At 39.6% G+C, this 18,039-nt stretch overlaps 2 protein-coding genes across 3 annotated transcripts in view; one reads left to right on the top strand and one right to left on the bottom strand.

Annotated features, from left to right (window-relative positions):
• Positions 1–9,269, bottom strand: part of LOC308681757 (uncharacterized protein) — a 41,320-nt gene extending 32,051 nt beyond the window's left edge. Inside the window, exons 1-2 of one of the 2 annotated variants that reach the window (XM_081350867.1) lie at positions 9,194–9,269; positions 8,523–8,751 (exon numbers count right to left, since the gene is read on the bottom strand). The gene's annotated coding sequence lies outside the window, so the exon portion shown is untranslated. The remainder of the gene's footprint in view (positions 1–8,522; positions 8,752–9,193) is intronic. The other variant, XM_081350868.1, reaches the window with a different exon arrangement.
• Positions 9,270–15,730: 6,461 nt separating this feature from the next.
• Positions 15,731–18,039, top strand: part of ifngr1l (interferon gamma receptor 1-like) — a 28,158-nt gene continuing 25,849 nt past the window's right edge. Inside the window, exon 1 of the mRNA XM_081351682.1 lies at positions 15,731–16,120. Coding sequence (XP_081207808.1) covers positions 16,051–16,120 — 70 coding nt within the window. The 5' untranslated portion in view covers positions 15,731–16,050. The remainder of the gene's footprint in view (positions 16,121–18,039) is intronic.

Below are 18,039 nucleotides of genomic sequence, written 5' to 3'. Positions count from 1 at the left end.
ATAATTAAATCGAGTGTATGATTAAAACGATGAGTTGGTCCGGTAACGTTTTGCTTAACCCCAAAGGAGTTTAATAAGTCTATAAACGCAGCCCCTAACGTATCATTTTGATTATCTACGTGTATGTTAAAATCTCCAACAATTAATATTTTATCGACATTGACCAATAGATCTGAGAGAAAATTTGCAAATTCTTTTAGGAAATCAGCGTAAGGCCCTGGTGGTCTATATACGGTAGCCAAGGCTAAAGATAATAGGGATGTTTTTCTATCATCTAAGAGCGTAACATTTAGTACAAGTACTTCAAATGAAATAAACTCATAACCCGTTTTCTGAGTAACATTGAGAATATCTCTATAGATAGTTGCAATACCGCCGCCACGACCAATCAGACGGGGCTCGTGCTTATAGGAGTATCCTGATGGAGTAGACTCATTTAGACCGAAATAATCATTTGGTTTAAGCCAGGTTTCAGTAAGGCAAAGTACATCGAAGCTATTATCTGTGACTATTTCATTTACAATAACTGCCTTAGGTGTGAGTGATCTAATGTTTAAAAGACCTAGCTTTAGAAATTGTTTTTGTTTACTAATAGCAACATTTTCTGTTTTAATAACAATTAGATTTTTCCTAGATCCTGCAGTAGATTTATTATTTGATCGCACTAAACGAGGAATAGACACAGTTTCTATGCAATGTTCTACACTACTATTTATGGGACATTCTACCAGAAACGTACATTTTCTATCCCCAAAAAAAAAAAAAAAAAGTATTATTAACCTTCAACTTTAACCCTGACTTTAACAAAGGAGATAGTGAATAATTGTAAATTATTGAAATCCCACCTCGGCACATAATAATTTTTGAATAATAAGCATTTTAATATGCAGTTACTCTTTAAAATGTCAGGCTCCGTCACAGACATGGCTGATAATGTAAGTGTGTTAAAGAATATGCTCTCTTCTGCACAAATATCATCATTTTAATGAGGATCTGTCCCTTATTGAAGGAAACATATAATTCATTAAAAAAAACACAGCTATCAGGCTGATTTTGCTTGTTTTGTGGGCTCTTAGATAAAGAATGACCATCAGGTTCACATAATGTTGTTGAATAAGGGGCTTTTGGGGTAAAGTTTGTTACCAACGCATTATTGTAAATATATAATCCAGTCTTTACTATCACTATATACCCATTTCAATAATTGTTATAATCAAAATAGCCATTTTTGGACTAAAATATACTTTGTGACAGGACTGACCGTGGTGTGACAGGGTTGACAATGTTGTGACAGGACTGACATTTTTTCCATCAAGCATTACGAATTACATTAAAATGACCAGATTTTCTCTGAAAAACTAAAAAAAACAAAATGTTTATAATTTGTAGTAATATACTAAAAATCTGTATTTAAATAGTGGATAAGTCTTTATTAATAAAATTAATCAAACACAATTAACAATGGGAAAAGATAGTCTCGATTTTAAAGAGTAAACAGTATTTTAATTCTCTAATAGGCCTATTATGAGCCACTTTAAACCTGTGTAGGCTACAAGTAAAATTCATTAGTATATCCTATATATGTTGTCATATATCTTTACCCAGATTCCTTATTGAATCAGTAACTTAAGAGCTGTATAATAGAAGAAACAATACACACAGCACACTTGTCTTTGGTATTATTGTATTAATTAATATTGTTGTACAAAACCATTTTTTAACAGTTGAATCTTTTTTATTTAAAAATGGAATAATGATGAGCAAGTAGCAACACATAAAGCACATTTTTAAATGAGTTCAAGATATATTCTTTAAATCATTAACTATTAAAGGGACAGTAAGTATCTAGTGGTGAATTTGTATTTTGTGAATTTTGCAATCAAACTAATTTTGCTCTGAAATTGAATCTGAATTGAAATTAGGCGTTTATTAAAAATAAATAAATAAACAAATGTTAGCAGTAGTCAACATATTCATCTGCAATGAAACAAGAAGATTACCTGTGGTATTCACTACAAACAAGCAATGTATCAGGCCCCGTCACAGAATGTCAGGCCCTGTCACAGTGAAATGTGACAGAGCCTGACGTGACAGGGCCTGACAGTCAGACATTTTAACAGCTATAACTCAGCTATTTAGCATGCTAGCATAAAAACTGACAACATTTCAGAGAGTATTTACACAAAAGATTTAATTTGTTCCAAATCTAAACCTATTGACATACATTTTCTGGGACATTATTGCGTGACAGGAACTGACGTAGTAGCTCGACCTCAGGTAAAAACATGCAGAAAGGCTTAAAATTACAAAATTCAAGGACAGAAATTACCTCTGGTTGGTGTCAGTGTGTGATGAGAGGCAAATGAGGTCACTTCCTGTGATTTGGGACCTTAAAGACATATCACACCCTTTTCTTGGAATCTTTTATGCAAGTGTGACAGGGCATGACAGAAACCCGGGGACACTTCTAAAAAATCTATTTATTTATTAATAATTCATTTTACTGATGATTTTAATCGAATAATACAAATTATAACATCTTAAATGTGCTATGGTATTGTTTTTTCTATGAATTTCAAATGTATAATTATTATTTATATGATGTATAGAATTGAGATTTGACCTGGGACAGTACATTTTAGGGGTTCTTAATTTTAAAAACTGTTTTTTAAACAAAAATAAAAAACAATTTAATCAAATACATAACATATTCTGTTGTAAAACCCTCTAAATTAATTCACTGTATGACAGTTTTGGGAAATATGTGGATTACACCAGTTTTATAAAACAATAGTAGTGCCAGGACAGCAAATGTACGTTTCTGGTAGAATGTCCCTTATATCAGTTAATTTGGTGCAGCAGAGACTATGATTTGGACTTTTGGTTACTAGTCAAAAGGTATTTAACATTTTGGAGATGTTATCTGACAGAAGATCCGATCCGAATCTGTTTGGGTGTAAGCCATCAGCACGGTATAGCCTAGGACGCTCCCAAAACAGATTCCAATTATTTACAAAGAGCAGTTTCTGCTCATTGCACCATGACATTAACCATTCATTTAGCGCGAATAATCTACTAAACTTGTCATGTCCTAGACGGTACGTGGGAAGCGGTCCTGACACAATGATCGTTATATCAGGCGATGTGCTGCGTACCGTATCGATCAGATTCCTGAAGTCTTTCTTCAGAACTTCCGTCTGGCGCAGCCTGATGTCGTTCACTCCCGCGTGCAATACCAAAGTTCCGACGCGCTCGTTATCGTTCAGAATCTCGGGAACGCGAGCAGCGATTTCAGAAACACGAGCACCAGGAAAGCAGTGACTGTGCACCTTATTTTTACCTGATGTAGCATGGACGTGCCGAACAATGGAATCACCGATGATCAAAGCGTCGCGTTCTGTTTCGCGAAGAGCGGAGAAGCGGTTTTGTGTGGATAACTCGAAAACCGGGAGGGTCGGAGAGGGTCTTGGTCTAGACCTGACTCGCGTCTTCCGCTGCGGAAATATCCAGGCTTCGTGGTGGCGTGTTGGAGCCGGAGTGAACGAGACCATGGCTGATCGCGACCTTGGCGCTCGGGACCGATGCCGAGTAACGCACGGAGTAGACGAGGTCGGAGTCAGCCGGTTAGTAACATTAATCTCTGATTTGTGAGCATCAGCGCGTGATGTTTCAAGAGCCAAACGCCGGTCTCTCAGCTCGGCCTGTCTCACTAAAAGGTCGTGGATCTGTTTCTCAACAGCTTCCAGCTCAGACTGTACCGCGTGCAGCTCAAATGTGTCCTCACCTGCACCAAAAGGTAGACTACTTGCATCTGATATATTCGCCATTTTAACAGATGGACAGTAAGTTAGCAAAAGACACTACCAGTGATGCTATCAATTAATACTAATTTCTGACAAGCGTCTTAGATATAATCCGTCTTTTAAGTGGTACGGGTGTAGAGTAGACGCACGATAGGTGAAAAATGTTTGTAAGTGAGTGTTGAGAAGACGCGTTCAGCCGTGATCCCCGGGAGTAACCTATAAGAGTATCCAGCGTAGAATCACTAACAGGCTTGAGACACGTCTGCTCAACAGTCCGCGTTGTAACTATGAGGTTTGAGCAGTAGTGCTTCTCAGTGAGGAAAAGTAGAAAATGTTTGTTGTAAGTAAGTTTAAAGAGTAAAATCAAGAATTATAAATCAAATCGATAGAGCTCCAAAGACAACAACGCGTTCAGACCGGGTGCCGGGTACCGGGTGCCGGTGTGATGATGAGATGTACTAATGTCCGTCTGCTCGGGCAGATTCGGCTCAAGTCGTGCATCTTCTGATGCGGAGGCGCGCGCGCTGTTAAGCCGAATCTGCCCGAGCAGACGGACATTAGTTTTTTTTTATTACCTTCGCGCTCATGCGGACGCGTCGAGTACAAGGTTTTACAGCTCAGCCACTTGTTTTTTTATATATTTTTTTGCAAGTGGAAGATCTTGGTTTACATTTCGACTTTGGATGTGATCTTAGGCTTGAAAAGGTTGGTGACCACTGCAAACGTTTGACTGCAGTATCTTCTATTCTATGCGCTTTATAATCCGGTGCGCCCTATATGAAAACAGTTCTAAAATGGGCCATTCATTGAAGGTGCGCTTTATAATCCGGTGCGCCTAATAGTGCGGAAAATACGATAGGTCTAATGTTTATTATAGCTTGGAGTTTATGAAACCCCAAATTTAAAATTAGAATATTGTCTAACTGATGTATTTTCAGTTAAAAAGAAACACAACAACGATTCTTAAAATCGGGCGTAGACAGAGATTATGTGTTAACGTTACACCACTAAGATATATTGGAATGGGAATAATACGCGCTGGTATTCAGTGATATAATGTTTCGTTTTGAATTTGAGGTGGTAGAACGGATTAGTCGTGTGTACTTACCAAACCGTTACCCCACACACTCTGTCTATAGTTTGCTGCTGTTTGTCGGACGGCTTAAATCTGAACCAAGTCCAAATAATGGATGTTGCAAAAGATGTGATCTTTTTCACCAGCTTATACTTTCAGCCGTGTTTACTTAAAGGGATACTTCACCTCTGGGAAGATGAATGTGTATTTAAAATAGGTCATTTAAGTAGAAGAAATGTGGAGAAATTTTTGAATTTGGAGCTTTCTAGACTGAGAAAAGCCAGAAAATGTATTTTTGGCTTATGTGGATGAAAGACAACAACTCCCAGAATGCACTTGCTTCGCTGCCTTAGGAGGCCACGCCTACCGGTTAGAGAGCACAGTTGAAAACAACAAGGCTAGCCTAAGTAAGTGATGAGTTTGCCAGGGATTTAGAGACCCAAAATGTCCGGGATTCGGCTTTTGCGTTCTACAGTCGCCATTCATCATGTTTACTGTGGCGAGCAGGACGAGGCTGACGGCCGCGGGAGAACGGCGCGAGGGCGGTGGCGTCATTACTGAGACGCGCCGGGTCTCGCATCTCTCACGGAGGAGCGGAAATTTTCTTAGCAAGGGTAAAACGCACATCAACCGATCACTTGTTTACCGTTCATGTAAACACTACAGTCAGATTCACCGATCGGAATTAATTCAGTTAGATTGAAACGAGAGGTGTGCATGTAAACAATGAATAGCGACCGCAGAACGCAAAAGCCGAATCCCGGACATTTTTAACAGTCTCGCCCACCGGAGAAGTCCGGGAAAAAGAAGATGGTAACCCCTACTATTCAGCTTTCTCCTATTATTCAGCTTTCTCCACAGAACAAGAGCCTGCTAGCTTAGCTTCCAAAGAAAGACGGCTGATACTGTGTACATTCTGTGAGTGAGATCCCACCCATATGGGCGGGCTGAAAACATGCGGAACAACGCCATCTACTGGCTGTAGTCTTTAGCCTCTGGACAGAAAATCCTCCGATGACGCAAAATGACGATTTTTGCGTCATCGGAGGATTTTTTCCAGACAAAAAATACACAAATCTCTCCTCTCAGGGGGATATGAGGGGGGAAAGCATGGTAATTCGAAAATACTACAGGTTTTCTACTAATACAAAGCTTAATGCTAAATCCTGAAGTAACCCTTTAAGATGACGACGAATATGCGTTGCAGCCGGGTTTACCTCGCGGCCGCGGGTAGATTGCGTCATCATAGCTTGTGTAGTTGAGTCATCTCCCAACCCAACTTGGGGAATAGATTAACGGCGATATTTTTTTTATCGCGCGATAAGAGTCTCGCGTTAACGCAGCGCGTTAACGCCGATAACGGCCCACCACTAAAAAAAAATCTAGCATTTCCTCACGTTACCACTGATTTTTAGAGACAGTCGATATGCATGGGCCACTGGCGATGACAGTGACAGATATAAGCATTCAAAACTTACAGTCTCTCACTTCCGCTAAAATCTATCAGGGATTTTTATGACATCACCGTGATATGAGATCACATCATCTCCTGTCCAATCAAATGCTCTCTAGAATCTAAAGCTCCGCCCCCTCTGCTATAAACACCACCTGGCCAAAGCGAGCATTGACACGTCACAGAGCAATATTGTCGGGATAATTCCAGTTCGCGTGGATACGTGGAAGCGATAAAAATTCTGCATTTTAAGGCCAGACAAGTATGTTGAGGGTTGATTTGTAGGGAAGGACTACATGCCTGCGCACATATATTCAAACACTCATACCTATAGACTGAACTCGTAATACGCATGTGCACGCCATCAGCGTTCTCACAGGTTCACGTTTTTGAAGTTTGCGCAGAAAAAACGTAAGAGTTTTCTGTTAAAACGGTGTCGTGTTAGCGGCCCCTAAGTTAATAACTAATGGTCGTTGCGACGGAAGTGAATCAATCAAACTAACTTTAGCTGGACAATAACTTTATTCTAGAGCTGCTGTAAAGCCTAAACACTTTACTTTAATTTCCTATTATCAATGTAAAGCCGCTTTGGAACAATCTACATTGTTAAAAGCACCTTATAAATTAAGATGACTTGACTTGACTACAACTCGCAGTCTGAGGTAAACTAAACACTATTGGCTATTTGAAAAAGATTTCAAGATGTCCCGCCTTAGCTTCTGTTTCAGTGGAAATCACGTCAGCATCATCCAAGGCCTTTAAGCATAAAAACATATAGAAGAAATCAAAATACTGGGGTACATTGGTCCATTTTGAATCAGAACTATTGATTTTAGTAATGAATCAATTCTATTGATAGTTCTCTGTCCTTACGCCATCTTTATCACTGAGCTTGTTGCTATTCATTTCTCTAAAGGATGCTTTGAATTTGCCTTCAAGAAGGATTCTTAGAAGGCAACATAATAGTTCTTCCTTTTGGAATCGCACAGATGGTGCCTTATAAACTCAGGAATGAGCCAATCTCCTTACCAGTGAAAGATCTGCACCCACAGGGTTTTTCAGTGATGCATGAACAAGAGTGGCGCTCTGATTGGTTAGTCAGCCAATGCCAGATGTAGAGAGGACAATAAAACAGGCTCAGTCCTCTGACAGTCTGTCAGCAGTGCCATGGTGTTCATGAGCTGTCGTCTCAGCTGAAAACAACAACATCCTCTATCTCATCTGCAACTGACAACATAAAGTGGTCCACAATGACCAGTTTGTCCACTTAAAGGTAGGGTAGGCAATTTCAGAGTGGCTAGCAATAGCAAGCTAGTTTTGAAAGCTTTAGATCCCGCCCTCCCTTCAAAGCCACTCCTCCTTCAAAACACATGACTGTACACTCAGACTCATAAACTATTACTATATAGTCCAGTCATTTTATGAAAAAAGGTTGAACAAATTGCAACTGAAGCAAACTCAACTGGTTTTGTATCCTCAATATAACCAGCCTTTATTACGTTTGCGTGGGGGGGGGGGGATACACCACTTCTATTATTGAATGCTATCAGGATGTGAAGAGAGTTTCAACCAGAATAACAAAAAGAGTTTATGAAAAAAAATGCCTACCCTATCTTTAACCATGGAAATGAACGTGTTAAAATTCTGAAAATGAAGAAAGCATGATGTAATAGTGTGGAGAACTCTAAGAAAAAGGGTTCAGTGGGGTTCTATATAGAACTAGGGTTCTTGACTCAATTTTAAATAACACTTTATGCCAAGAAGGTTCTACAAGGACAAATGTCTTAAATGATCGCATAATACTGTCATATTTAATGGTATTATCTAGTGATAAAGTATGTTTACAAGCTGTTTAATTCATAAAATTGTATTAAAAGATGAACTGAAACAAAATGAATTCATTAAAACTAGATCCATGATGGGAACGCCTAAACGGTTCTATATATGAAGACAGAACCCTTTAAAGTTCTATTTAGAACCTTTTCCTCTATTGACATTAACTGTGTTTCCACGCCAGTGTCTGGAAATAGAGCAGAAATTCCAATGACATTTTTTTTACATTAAATATTAAAAAAATAAAAAAAATAGACAATTTGCACATTTTAAATAATTCACAGACCGTTGCATCATCAGCATGTTTAAAACACATTCGAGTACTTACGCCTATCATCGAAACACAGTGTAGCTTTACCTTTCTATCGGCTTTCTTTGGCAAGTTCAGACCTGAAGGTTTCGATTCTGATGAAAACTCCTCAGCACCAGTCGTGTTGCTTGGATTGGCGGGCTTCTTCCTCCAGGGGTTTAAACTGTGCTTGAGTCTCTCATTATGCAACAGAACTGCCCGGAGGTGACGCGCCGCTAACAAACACTATTTCTCCTGCCTGGTCCAGAACACATGCAGCTGTCCTCCATTTTCTCTCCTGAATAACACAGGGTGTGTCACACTTCATCAGCGAGTCCGAGCTGCTTCAGGATTTACTTTCCATCTCACCTTCTCACACAGAGCAAACATGAAACTATTCATTCTCAACCAGCATCTCACATTACATCCTTTTCAGAGCTCGGAATAAAGGATCTACATAATGCACCCATTAATAAAGCTTTCCAGTAGAGTCTTTCTCCTTCATGCAGAATGGAAGAATTCCTGGCAGCTTTGCATGTGATGATTCACTGTTTCCTCGAGTTAATCTAAGAAAACATCTGTCTTGTCAGACGATAATACCCTGTGTGTGTTGTTAAAGTGGTTAGATTGTCTTTAGATAAACACTGTCCACATATGGCTTTTCCAACACTTACACTCAGAGTCCTGAACGGTTTACGGTAAGTCACATTTAAAGAAAGAGAGGGTGAAAAGGAGATTACCTGTTAGTGTTTGTCATGCTGAGAGTCAGTGAAGCACATGTCCATCTCACGGTCCACTCGTCTGAGGATATCAGGGATCACTCGTGGACTGTGGGGTTGGGCTTGCCGAATACACAGAGGTTGCCAAAGCCACAAGACGGTGTCCTCAGCATCTTGCTATGCATGAGCCGCTAAGCCAAGAAGGAAAATGTTAACTGGAACAATGTGAGGCGGTCAATAAAAAATATGAGGCAAGCGCATGACTCGACCCTGACCATTTATGAACTTTCTCCGCTGACTTTCTATGTTTTAATGACGCTGAGTTTTAAAGGCAGCTGTCTGACTCTGAGATGCGAACGGGAACATGGTTTGTGTAACATTAGCAACACGTTATAAGCTGTTTGATAATGTATTCAAGCCAAAGGCTAGTCATATTAATTAGCGTTATGTGTCCGACTTTGCAGAGAACGATACAAAAAAGCATTCTGATACATGGACTTGTAGACGAGCCTGTATAATTCACTCTTCCTCTTCTGAATCAGTTTCTGGACAGTTATACAGTAAAGTTGAGTGAGTATCAGCTATTCTGAGCTGGTGTGAGTGAGTGGAGACGGGGTTAATTTGTACATTCATGCAAATTAAACCGTTACAGGACCTAACATACAAGTTTTATACCGTTATGTAAATTTGAACTAAAATCTTGGTCATGAGCATGTTGCGTTTTGACAGAACTACACTCACAAACAAGCCAACTACTCATATCATGCAATGAATCACACAAACTTTCCCTTTTTTCTTTCTTTCTTTTTTGAACCTTTTTTGAGGCGTAATACATTAAATGACCAGAGGAGGCGAAATGAATCCTCTTCTTTTTTTAATGTGTTACAAATCAAACTGATGCAAACATGTGTGTTAATTGTTCAACAGAAGCAACAAGTCACTGGTTAGTAGGTTTGTTATATAAGTGAAAGCGATGGACCGTTTCCATCATTGTTGCCAAATATGCAGATTCACTGAACACATGTTGACCTGTGTGTGTGTCACACTGTAAATGTCACAGTCAAACCCACCAATAGAGTTTACAGCAAATATGCAACACGTAGAAATATAAAAGCATGTAAAATATTTCTGAATTGTATACATTTAATATTCAAACATAGATCTCGCTGCATTTTTGGAAAGTTTATAATAACATTAGGGGTGAGAAAATGATGGTGTTTGTATGTAGTTTATTCTTTCTAAGTGCCTGCACGAGTATAACTGTAAATGCTAACATTACATCTCACTGTAAATATTTGGTTACAATGTATTTCGATAGTCCACTTTATAACATTGCACCACGTCAACTAACTTTCATTAGATTATTAGACTGTAGTAGACTAGCAGTGTTAGGTATTAGAGTTAGGGTTAGAAAAATAAGTTGGCATGCACTTGAACAGTTACTTATATAGAATATCTGTTGAGAAGCATCACAATAAAGAGTTAGCAGATATTAAGCTGACAGTCTAATACTCTATAATACTCTAATGAGAGTTAGTTGGCATGTTGCAAAGTTACTCATAGTCAACAGAAAGTCTAAAGTCTACCACAATAAAGAGTTACCAAATATTTTTTTCTAATCATTTACTGTATATAATGAATGTATTAGAGTTGTTAATGATTGCTCAAACACATTTCTTGGAATTATGACTCATTTTCTTGAAACTCTAAACACAAATTCCTAACTTCTTCTCACCCATTTCCCCAAACTTCCTATTTCCAGGTCAAAATGAAGCTGTCCACTCAAAACCATTCAATCTTCACATCTGACATCATCTTCACCCCTCTGACATCACACAAGCCCTCAAACACACACACACTACAACATAGTCTTTCACACTGGTGAGATAAATTCAAAACAATACTACACAAAAGTTCTGAAGAACACCTACACCTGTTTCTGATGGAGGCGATGGAGAAGCGACTCGTGTTTGGCTGAACTCGTTGCTCAGCCTCACTCATCATCACGCCATAGACATCAACATGGTCAACTAGAGTAGCACTAATTTCATCCGAGACTGCTTGTCTCCTTTCCCTTCTTCCTCCTCTTCCTCCTCCTCCTCCTCCTCTTCCTTCTTCTCTTCCTCCTCCTCCTCCTCCTCCTTAACCTCCTCCTCCTCTTCCTCCTCCTTCACCTCCTCCTCCTCATCCTCTTCCTTCTAGTCTTCCTCCTACTTCTCCTCTTCCTCCTCCTTCACCCCCTCCTCCTCCTTATCTTCTTCCTTCTAGTCTTCTTCCTACTTCTCCTCTTCCTCCTCCTTCACCCCCTCCTCTTCCTTCTAGTCTTCCTCTTCCTTCTCCTCTTCCTCCTCCTCCTCTTCCTCCTCCTTCACCTCCTCCTCCTCCTCCTCCTCATCCTCTTCCTTCTAGTCTTCCTCCTACTTCTCCTCTTCCTCCTCCACCCCCTCCTTCACCTCCTCCTCACCCTCTTCCTTCTATTCTTCCTCTTCCTTCTCCTCTTCCTCCTCCTTCACCTCCTCATCCTCCTCTTCCTTCTCCTCTTCCTCCTACTTCTCTTCTTCCTCCTTCACCTCCTCCTCATCTTCCTCCTCCTTCTCCTTCCCCTCCTCTTCCTCCTCCTTCACCTCCTCATCCTCCTCCTTCACCTCCTCCTACTCTTCTTCCTCCTTCACCTCCTTCACCTCCTCCTCCTCTTCCTTCTCCTCTTCCTCCTACTTCTCTTCTTCCTCCTCCTTCACCTCCTCCTCCTCTTCCTCCTCCTTCTCCTCCTCCTTCACCTCCTTCTCCTCTTACTCCTCCTCCTTCACCTCCACCTCCCTCTTCCTCATCCTCCTCCTTCACCTCCTCATCTTCCTCCTTCTCCTCTTCCTCCTCCTTCACCTTCCCCTCCTCCTCCTTCTCCTCCTCCTTCACATCCTCATCCTCCTTCACCTCCTCCTCCTCTTCCTTCTCCTCTTCCTCCTCCTTCTCCTCTTCCTCCTCCTTCACCTCCTCCTACTCCTCTTCCTCCTCCTTCACCTTCTCCCCCTCCTCCTTCTCCTCTTCTTCCTCCTCCTTCACCTCCTCCTCCTCCTTATCCTCTTCCTTCTAGTCTTCCTCCTACTTCTCCACCCCCTCCTCCTCCTTCACCTCCTCCTCATCCTCTTCCTTCTAGTCTTCCTCTTCATTCTCCTCTTCCTCCTCCTTCACCTCCTCCACCTCCTCCTTTACCTCTTCCTCTTCCTCCTCCTTCACCTCCTCCTCCTCTTCCTCCTCCTTCTCCTCCTCCTCCACCTCCTTCTCCTCTTACTCCTCCTCCTTCACCTCCACCTCCCTCTTCCTCATCCTCCTCCTTCACCTCCTCATCTTCCTCCTTCTCCTCTTCCTCCTCCTTCACCTTCCCCTCCTCCTCCTTCTCCTCCTCCTTCACATCCTCATCCTCCTTCACCTCCTCTTCCTTCTCCTCTTCCTCCTCCTTCTCCTCTTCCTCCTCCTTCACCTTCTCCCCCTCCTCCTTCTCCTCTTCTTCCTCCTCCTTCACCCGCTCCTCCTCCTTATCCTCTTCCTTCTAGTCTTCCTCCTACTTCTCCACCCCCTCCTCCTCCTTCACCTCCTCCTCATCCTCTTCCTTCTAGTCTTCCTCTTCATTCTCCTCTTCCTCCTCCTTCACCTCCTCCACCTCCTCCTTTACCTCTTCCTCTTCCTCCTCCTTCACCTCCTCATCCTCCTCTACCTTCTCCTCTTCCTCCTACTTCTCTTCTTCCTCCTTCACCTCCTCCTCATCTTCCTCCTCCTTCTCCTTCCCCTCCTCTTCCTCTTCCTTCACCTCCTCATCCTCCTCCTTCACCTCCTCCTACTTTTCTTCCTCCTTCACCTCCTCCTCCTCTTCCTTCTCCTCTTCCTCCTCCTTCACCTCCTCCTCCTCTTCCTCCTCCTTCTCCTCCTCCTTCACCTCCTTCTCCTATTCCTTCATCTCCTCCTCCAACCGAGAAGTTTTCAGGCACCAAAACGACGTTGTTGTGTAAAAATGAACGGCCAAAACGCATAAAAAGTATTAAGTTTTTAGTTGAAAACGGTATTGAGTGAACAGCCCCTTAGATTGTTTCCATGATTCCTAGTATGTTCTAATTTGTTGCCATGGCAACTCATTGTTTAATTTGAGTTAAGATGATATGAGGTGATACACAGGGCAACTTTTTGAGCAATGTTGCTGGGCAATGTTGCCGTCAACGGGCAACCAGATGAGACACAGGGCCCACGACTAATCTAAATTATCCAGATAGAAATGTTTTGCCCATGTTCAATGGGAAAGTGCCCAAGCAACAATCGCTCGGCAAGATTGCCCAGCAACATTGCTCAAAAAGTTGCCCTGTGTATCACCTTTAGGGTTAGTAGAATAAGTTGACATGCACTTGCAAAGTTACTTATAGTCAGTAGAATATCTGTTGAGAAGCATCAAAATAAAGAGTTATCAGATATTAAGCAGACAGTCTAATACTCTATAATACTCTAATGAGAGTTAGCTGACATGTAGTTGCAAAGTTACTCATAGTCAACAGAACGTCTAAAGTGGACCATCGAAATAGTGTTACCAAATATTTTTCTAATCATTTACAGTAAATAATGAATGTATTAAGACCAGTTATCATGTTTTGCTGATATATGAATATTACAAAAATTATATTTAGTAGGCCTATATATTAGTGTATATATTCATCAACCTCCTCAGAAGCTCCATTTGCGAGAGCAGAGAGTCACACATTGGGGCAAAATAAAGTGGCTCAGCAAACCTCCTTATCTCAGTCCCACAGTCATGGATAATATATCGATATCTGAATATCAGCATGACATGTACGTTTTTTACATATAGTCGTGCAAAGAAATTCAAAAGTAGGCCATCTTTGTTTGGACCATGAGAAAGAAAAGGTCAATGTTATTTGAAAAGTTGTTTCTGTCTTCAAGTTCCTATTCAGTGTGGTTTGACACGTGTTGGAAAACAGTCATAGAAGTGCTGAAGTGCAGAATCGTGTGGTTGTGGTGGCACGGATGTGACAAATGCTAGAACTGAATGTTTCTGATAAGAGAACACTGTAAAAAACCCCACCTAATTCAACTTCAAAACTTGAGTATAATCTGTATAATCAAATTGGCTTTACAAGTCAAAACATAAAAAAAAATGAAAGTTGAAATGTTGTCATATTGATCATATCATTTTTTTTTTTTTACAAAGATGGTGGAAATGCAGAGACGACGTCAATGCTGCATTTTCTCACTGATTCTTGCAGCTCTTTTATTAATCTATATTTTCCAGGCTTCTCCTGCAATATTTCTAAACATAAATGACCAAATGAATCATAGCTGAATAAGTAAGAATTACTGATCCAATATCACCATTGCACACGTGTGCAAATTTCTTCCTTCGATGACTTAGTACAGATTTTCCGCTCAAGGCAGGATCATCAAACTTACAGGACCTTGAAACACAGATCTTGCATGAAAGTTATATTTTCCTGCCTGAAACTGAACACGTGTTGTTCATTCAATAAGGGCTATTTCAGTATCTTAAATTGAATTCTGTCATCCAGAACTAAACTAAAACTAAAATTCCATCTAAACAAAGTATTTTCTAATTGAGCTCAATTGGTTGGGGCAAGTTGCTTTATATTTGGGCAAAGTGTCACATGTGTTTCATAGGTTCACTTCTGGAATGAGTGTCAGTAAACAGCAGTGTAGGTTATGCTAAATCTGGCAACCCAGCTATAACAGGACACATTCCACAGCTTTAACTAGTGTTTTGTTAAAGTTAAGATAAAACATTCTTTAAATAACATTTATAGAATGTTCTTGTAACATAATAATGTTGGCTTGAGAAACCATGAGAAAGTCAACATAGGGAAATTTTAAAGACTTTGCAATGTTATTTGACATTTGATTATTCCACTTATGTTCTTTAATAAAAACCTACAAACCCGAAACCTGATTTCTTTATGCTATTGCTTACACGTTGCTTATTATGAACTTTAACGTGTATACTTTTGCTTTAATAATAAGCTTATTTATTAGAATACAAAATAACATGGGTCAATGGGAAAAAAAAACAATAGGCCTACAAATACAAAATAGAAAATGTTCTGAAAACAACATTTTGCAAGTAAAAACAAGGTTAGGAAAATGTAACACTGTAACCTTTTAACATTCTAATCACGACAAGAAAACTGGACATTTTAATGTCTTAGAAACATTGTAAATTGCTGTTCCCACATCATTTTTAATAAGCTGTGTAAATCCATATGGTATGTGATAACATTCCACACTATTCGGTACATAAACTGAAAAATAAACTGTCTTTTTTTTTTCAGGGGAGATGTTTTTTAGTCAACTTGACTTTCATCACAAATATCACAACACATTCTGACAGTTAACCCTGGTCTCAATACATAATAGCTATGATGAGTAACATCGAAACTGTAAGGTGTTACCAAACATTCAGGTAAGCTCTACTATCATAAGTTTTTTTTTTTTTTTTTTTTTTTTTTTTTGTAGCTTGAGGCTGATAAGGTGGAAAGTACCGTATCTTTCATTCAACCGGGTTGCCAGATCACTCATAACACGAAAATCTTAAAATGCCCATCATGTCAGCAGTATTCATATATTAGAAAAACATATTTACTAATCAAATAAAGAAAATAACGCATTTAGTGTAGCCTATAATGGGTTAACGGGGAACACTTCGCCTCTCACTGTGTCAGGGCGGATTTGAATATTTGGCAACCCAGACTGAGTCCAGTCGAGGGAAAGCGCAGATCTCCGCGAGACCGAGTCAGGAAATGTTGTTGTTCGGGTTCCGGACGCACATCTGAAGTCGGCCTGAGAGTTTTGGGGAAAACCGGTTTGCAACAATGTTAAAGGACCCTGTATTCCAGTTTGTGGTGTTTTACGCCTTAATGAGTCAATATGCCCTTGGTTTTGGTGAGTATCATATTGCTAAAGCTGCTTGTGCTAACGATGTCTGTTAACGTTATCTGTTTATGAGCGCGTGCGTCCATTAATGATGTGTGATTTCTGAAATATTCAGTAAAATAACAATTTATACAGTATGTTTTAAATAATCGCCACTTGTGTTTTAGCTGTAGGCTATTATTAAAATGCGTGGATCATTTCTGGTAACCGAGCTGTGGTTCCCATATCATATCATTTCCCAAATCTGGGAAATGTAACGTTAGCTAAGTGTTTTACAGTTGTGATTCCCCTGGCCGAAAATGCATTCTCGTCTGGGCTGTTTTTGAGTTCAATCTTTATTAAAAAAAAAAAAAAAAAAAGCCTAGAATATAAAATATCTTGGGATTCAAAATAGTTCACATTTTGTTGTTTAAAAAATAATTCTAGAACCTGTGTGGTGTATAAGCGAGTGTTTATAAATGTAGGCCTATGCGCGCGCACATTCAGACGGTCTCCTTCATAATGTTTGTTTTTCAGTGTGGCTTACTAAGAGAGTCGTAGTCGAGGGACTTTATTTGTAATGTAACCTGATAAAAATGTTCCTCCTGCTCACCAAGAACAAAGACTGTATTGTTTACTGTGCTAACGGTACTTTATTCTTAACAAACAAAGGTTTACATCGCCACATTATTACACTTATAACTGACCAACCAAAAAGTGCTAAAGCCATTTTTGGGAGGCGTTTTCTTCATATTAATAAATGACTGAGGCGGCTTCAGCTCTTTTGTATGTGTTTAATAGGGCCTATAGAAGGGGTATTCAATTAATATTACTACTACTGTATAATAATACTGAATGTGGTTCAGGGTTTTCCTCTTGAAGTCTGGACCATTTTTATATTTTGCTTAAAATAAATATCTACTAAAACCAAACAAACAATGTACGTAATAATCAAAATGCCTTCATTATGAGCAGAAAACAAAGTTACCTAGTCATTTTAAAGTTTGTTGTCTTTCCTTGCCATTTACAAATAATTTCCCCAATTAGGCTATAACTATATGTTTATTTTGAAATGCTCTTAACATTGAGTAATAATGCTAAATGTAGCCTAGATCAAAATACGTCTTGTCACAAGTCTGGTTTAAACGGTCATAATAAAATAACTATATTTGCAGCATTGTTGTTTTCTTCAGTGGTTTAGCAAAAGTATCGATCTATTTTACTGCTCATTGAGTTTCTGCTGCTGTTATTATAATAACTCTTCCTTTGACGTTTTTGCCTCTAGATGAAAATATTAGAGTGGATATAGAGACAAAAGATCATTATCATAAGTGACCTTAAACGCTTGTGGTGTAAACTACTCCGTTGTTTCGACATGCTGCTCACTTTAACTACAGTAAAATGGTGCTACAGTTCTCATTATGTGTTGCGGTCTTGTTGGAATTGAATATGACTGGTCTATAGCTTTTTGGTAAGCCAGTCAAAACACCACTTTATTATTTCACCTGTTTATTACCCTAAAGCTTCCACTAAGAAAAATAGTCCATTACAACGTACAAATCAACTTAGCAACAAGACAAACACTGCATGCATTACCCCAGTTATACTGTAGTCCTGATGTTCATTCACTATGATTGATAACTGAGGCGCTGGATGGCGTCAGTTGCTTTTGTACGAAACGAGAGCAAGTCTGCGATGTGACATGATAATATTACTAATAATAATTAGTGGGAATATCTGACAAATGAGTGCCATGATCAATCTGTCTGAGTCAAGAACTCCAGAGAACTGTGATGTGTGATAAGTTGTGTAATAAGTTGTGTAATAAGATATGTGCTTCTGTAAAAAAAAAAAAAAAAAACTATTCCCAGACAGCAAACGTGTTTTATAAAGAGCACTTTGTCTGGAAAGCATCTAATCAAATCAAGTCACGTCAAGCCACATTTACT

The sequence above is a fragment of the Scardinius erythrophthalmus genome (assembly GCF_964197995.2).
Source record: "Scardinius erythrophthalmus genome assembly, chromosome: 21".
Lineage (NCBI taxonomy): Eukaryota > Metazoa > Chordata > Actinopteri > Cypriniformes > Leuciscidae > Scardinius > Scardinius erythrophthalmus.
This window is presented reverse-complemented; position numbering and strand designations above follow the sequence as displayed.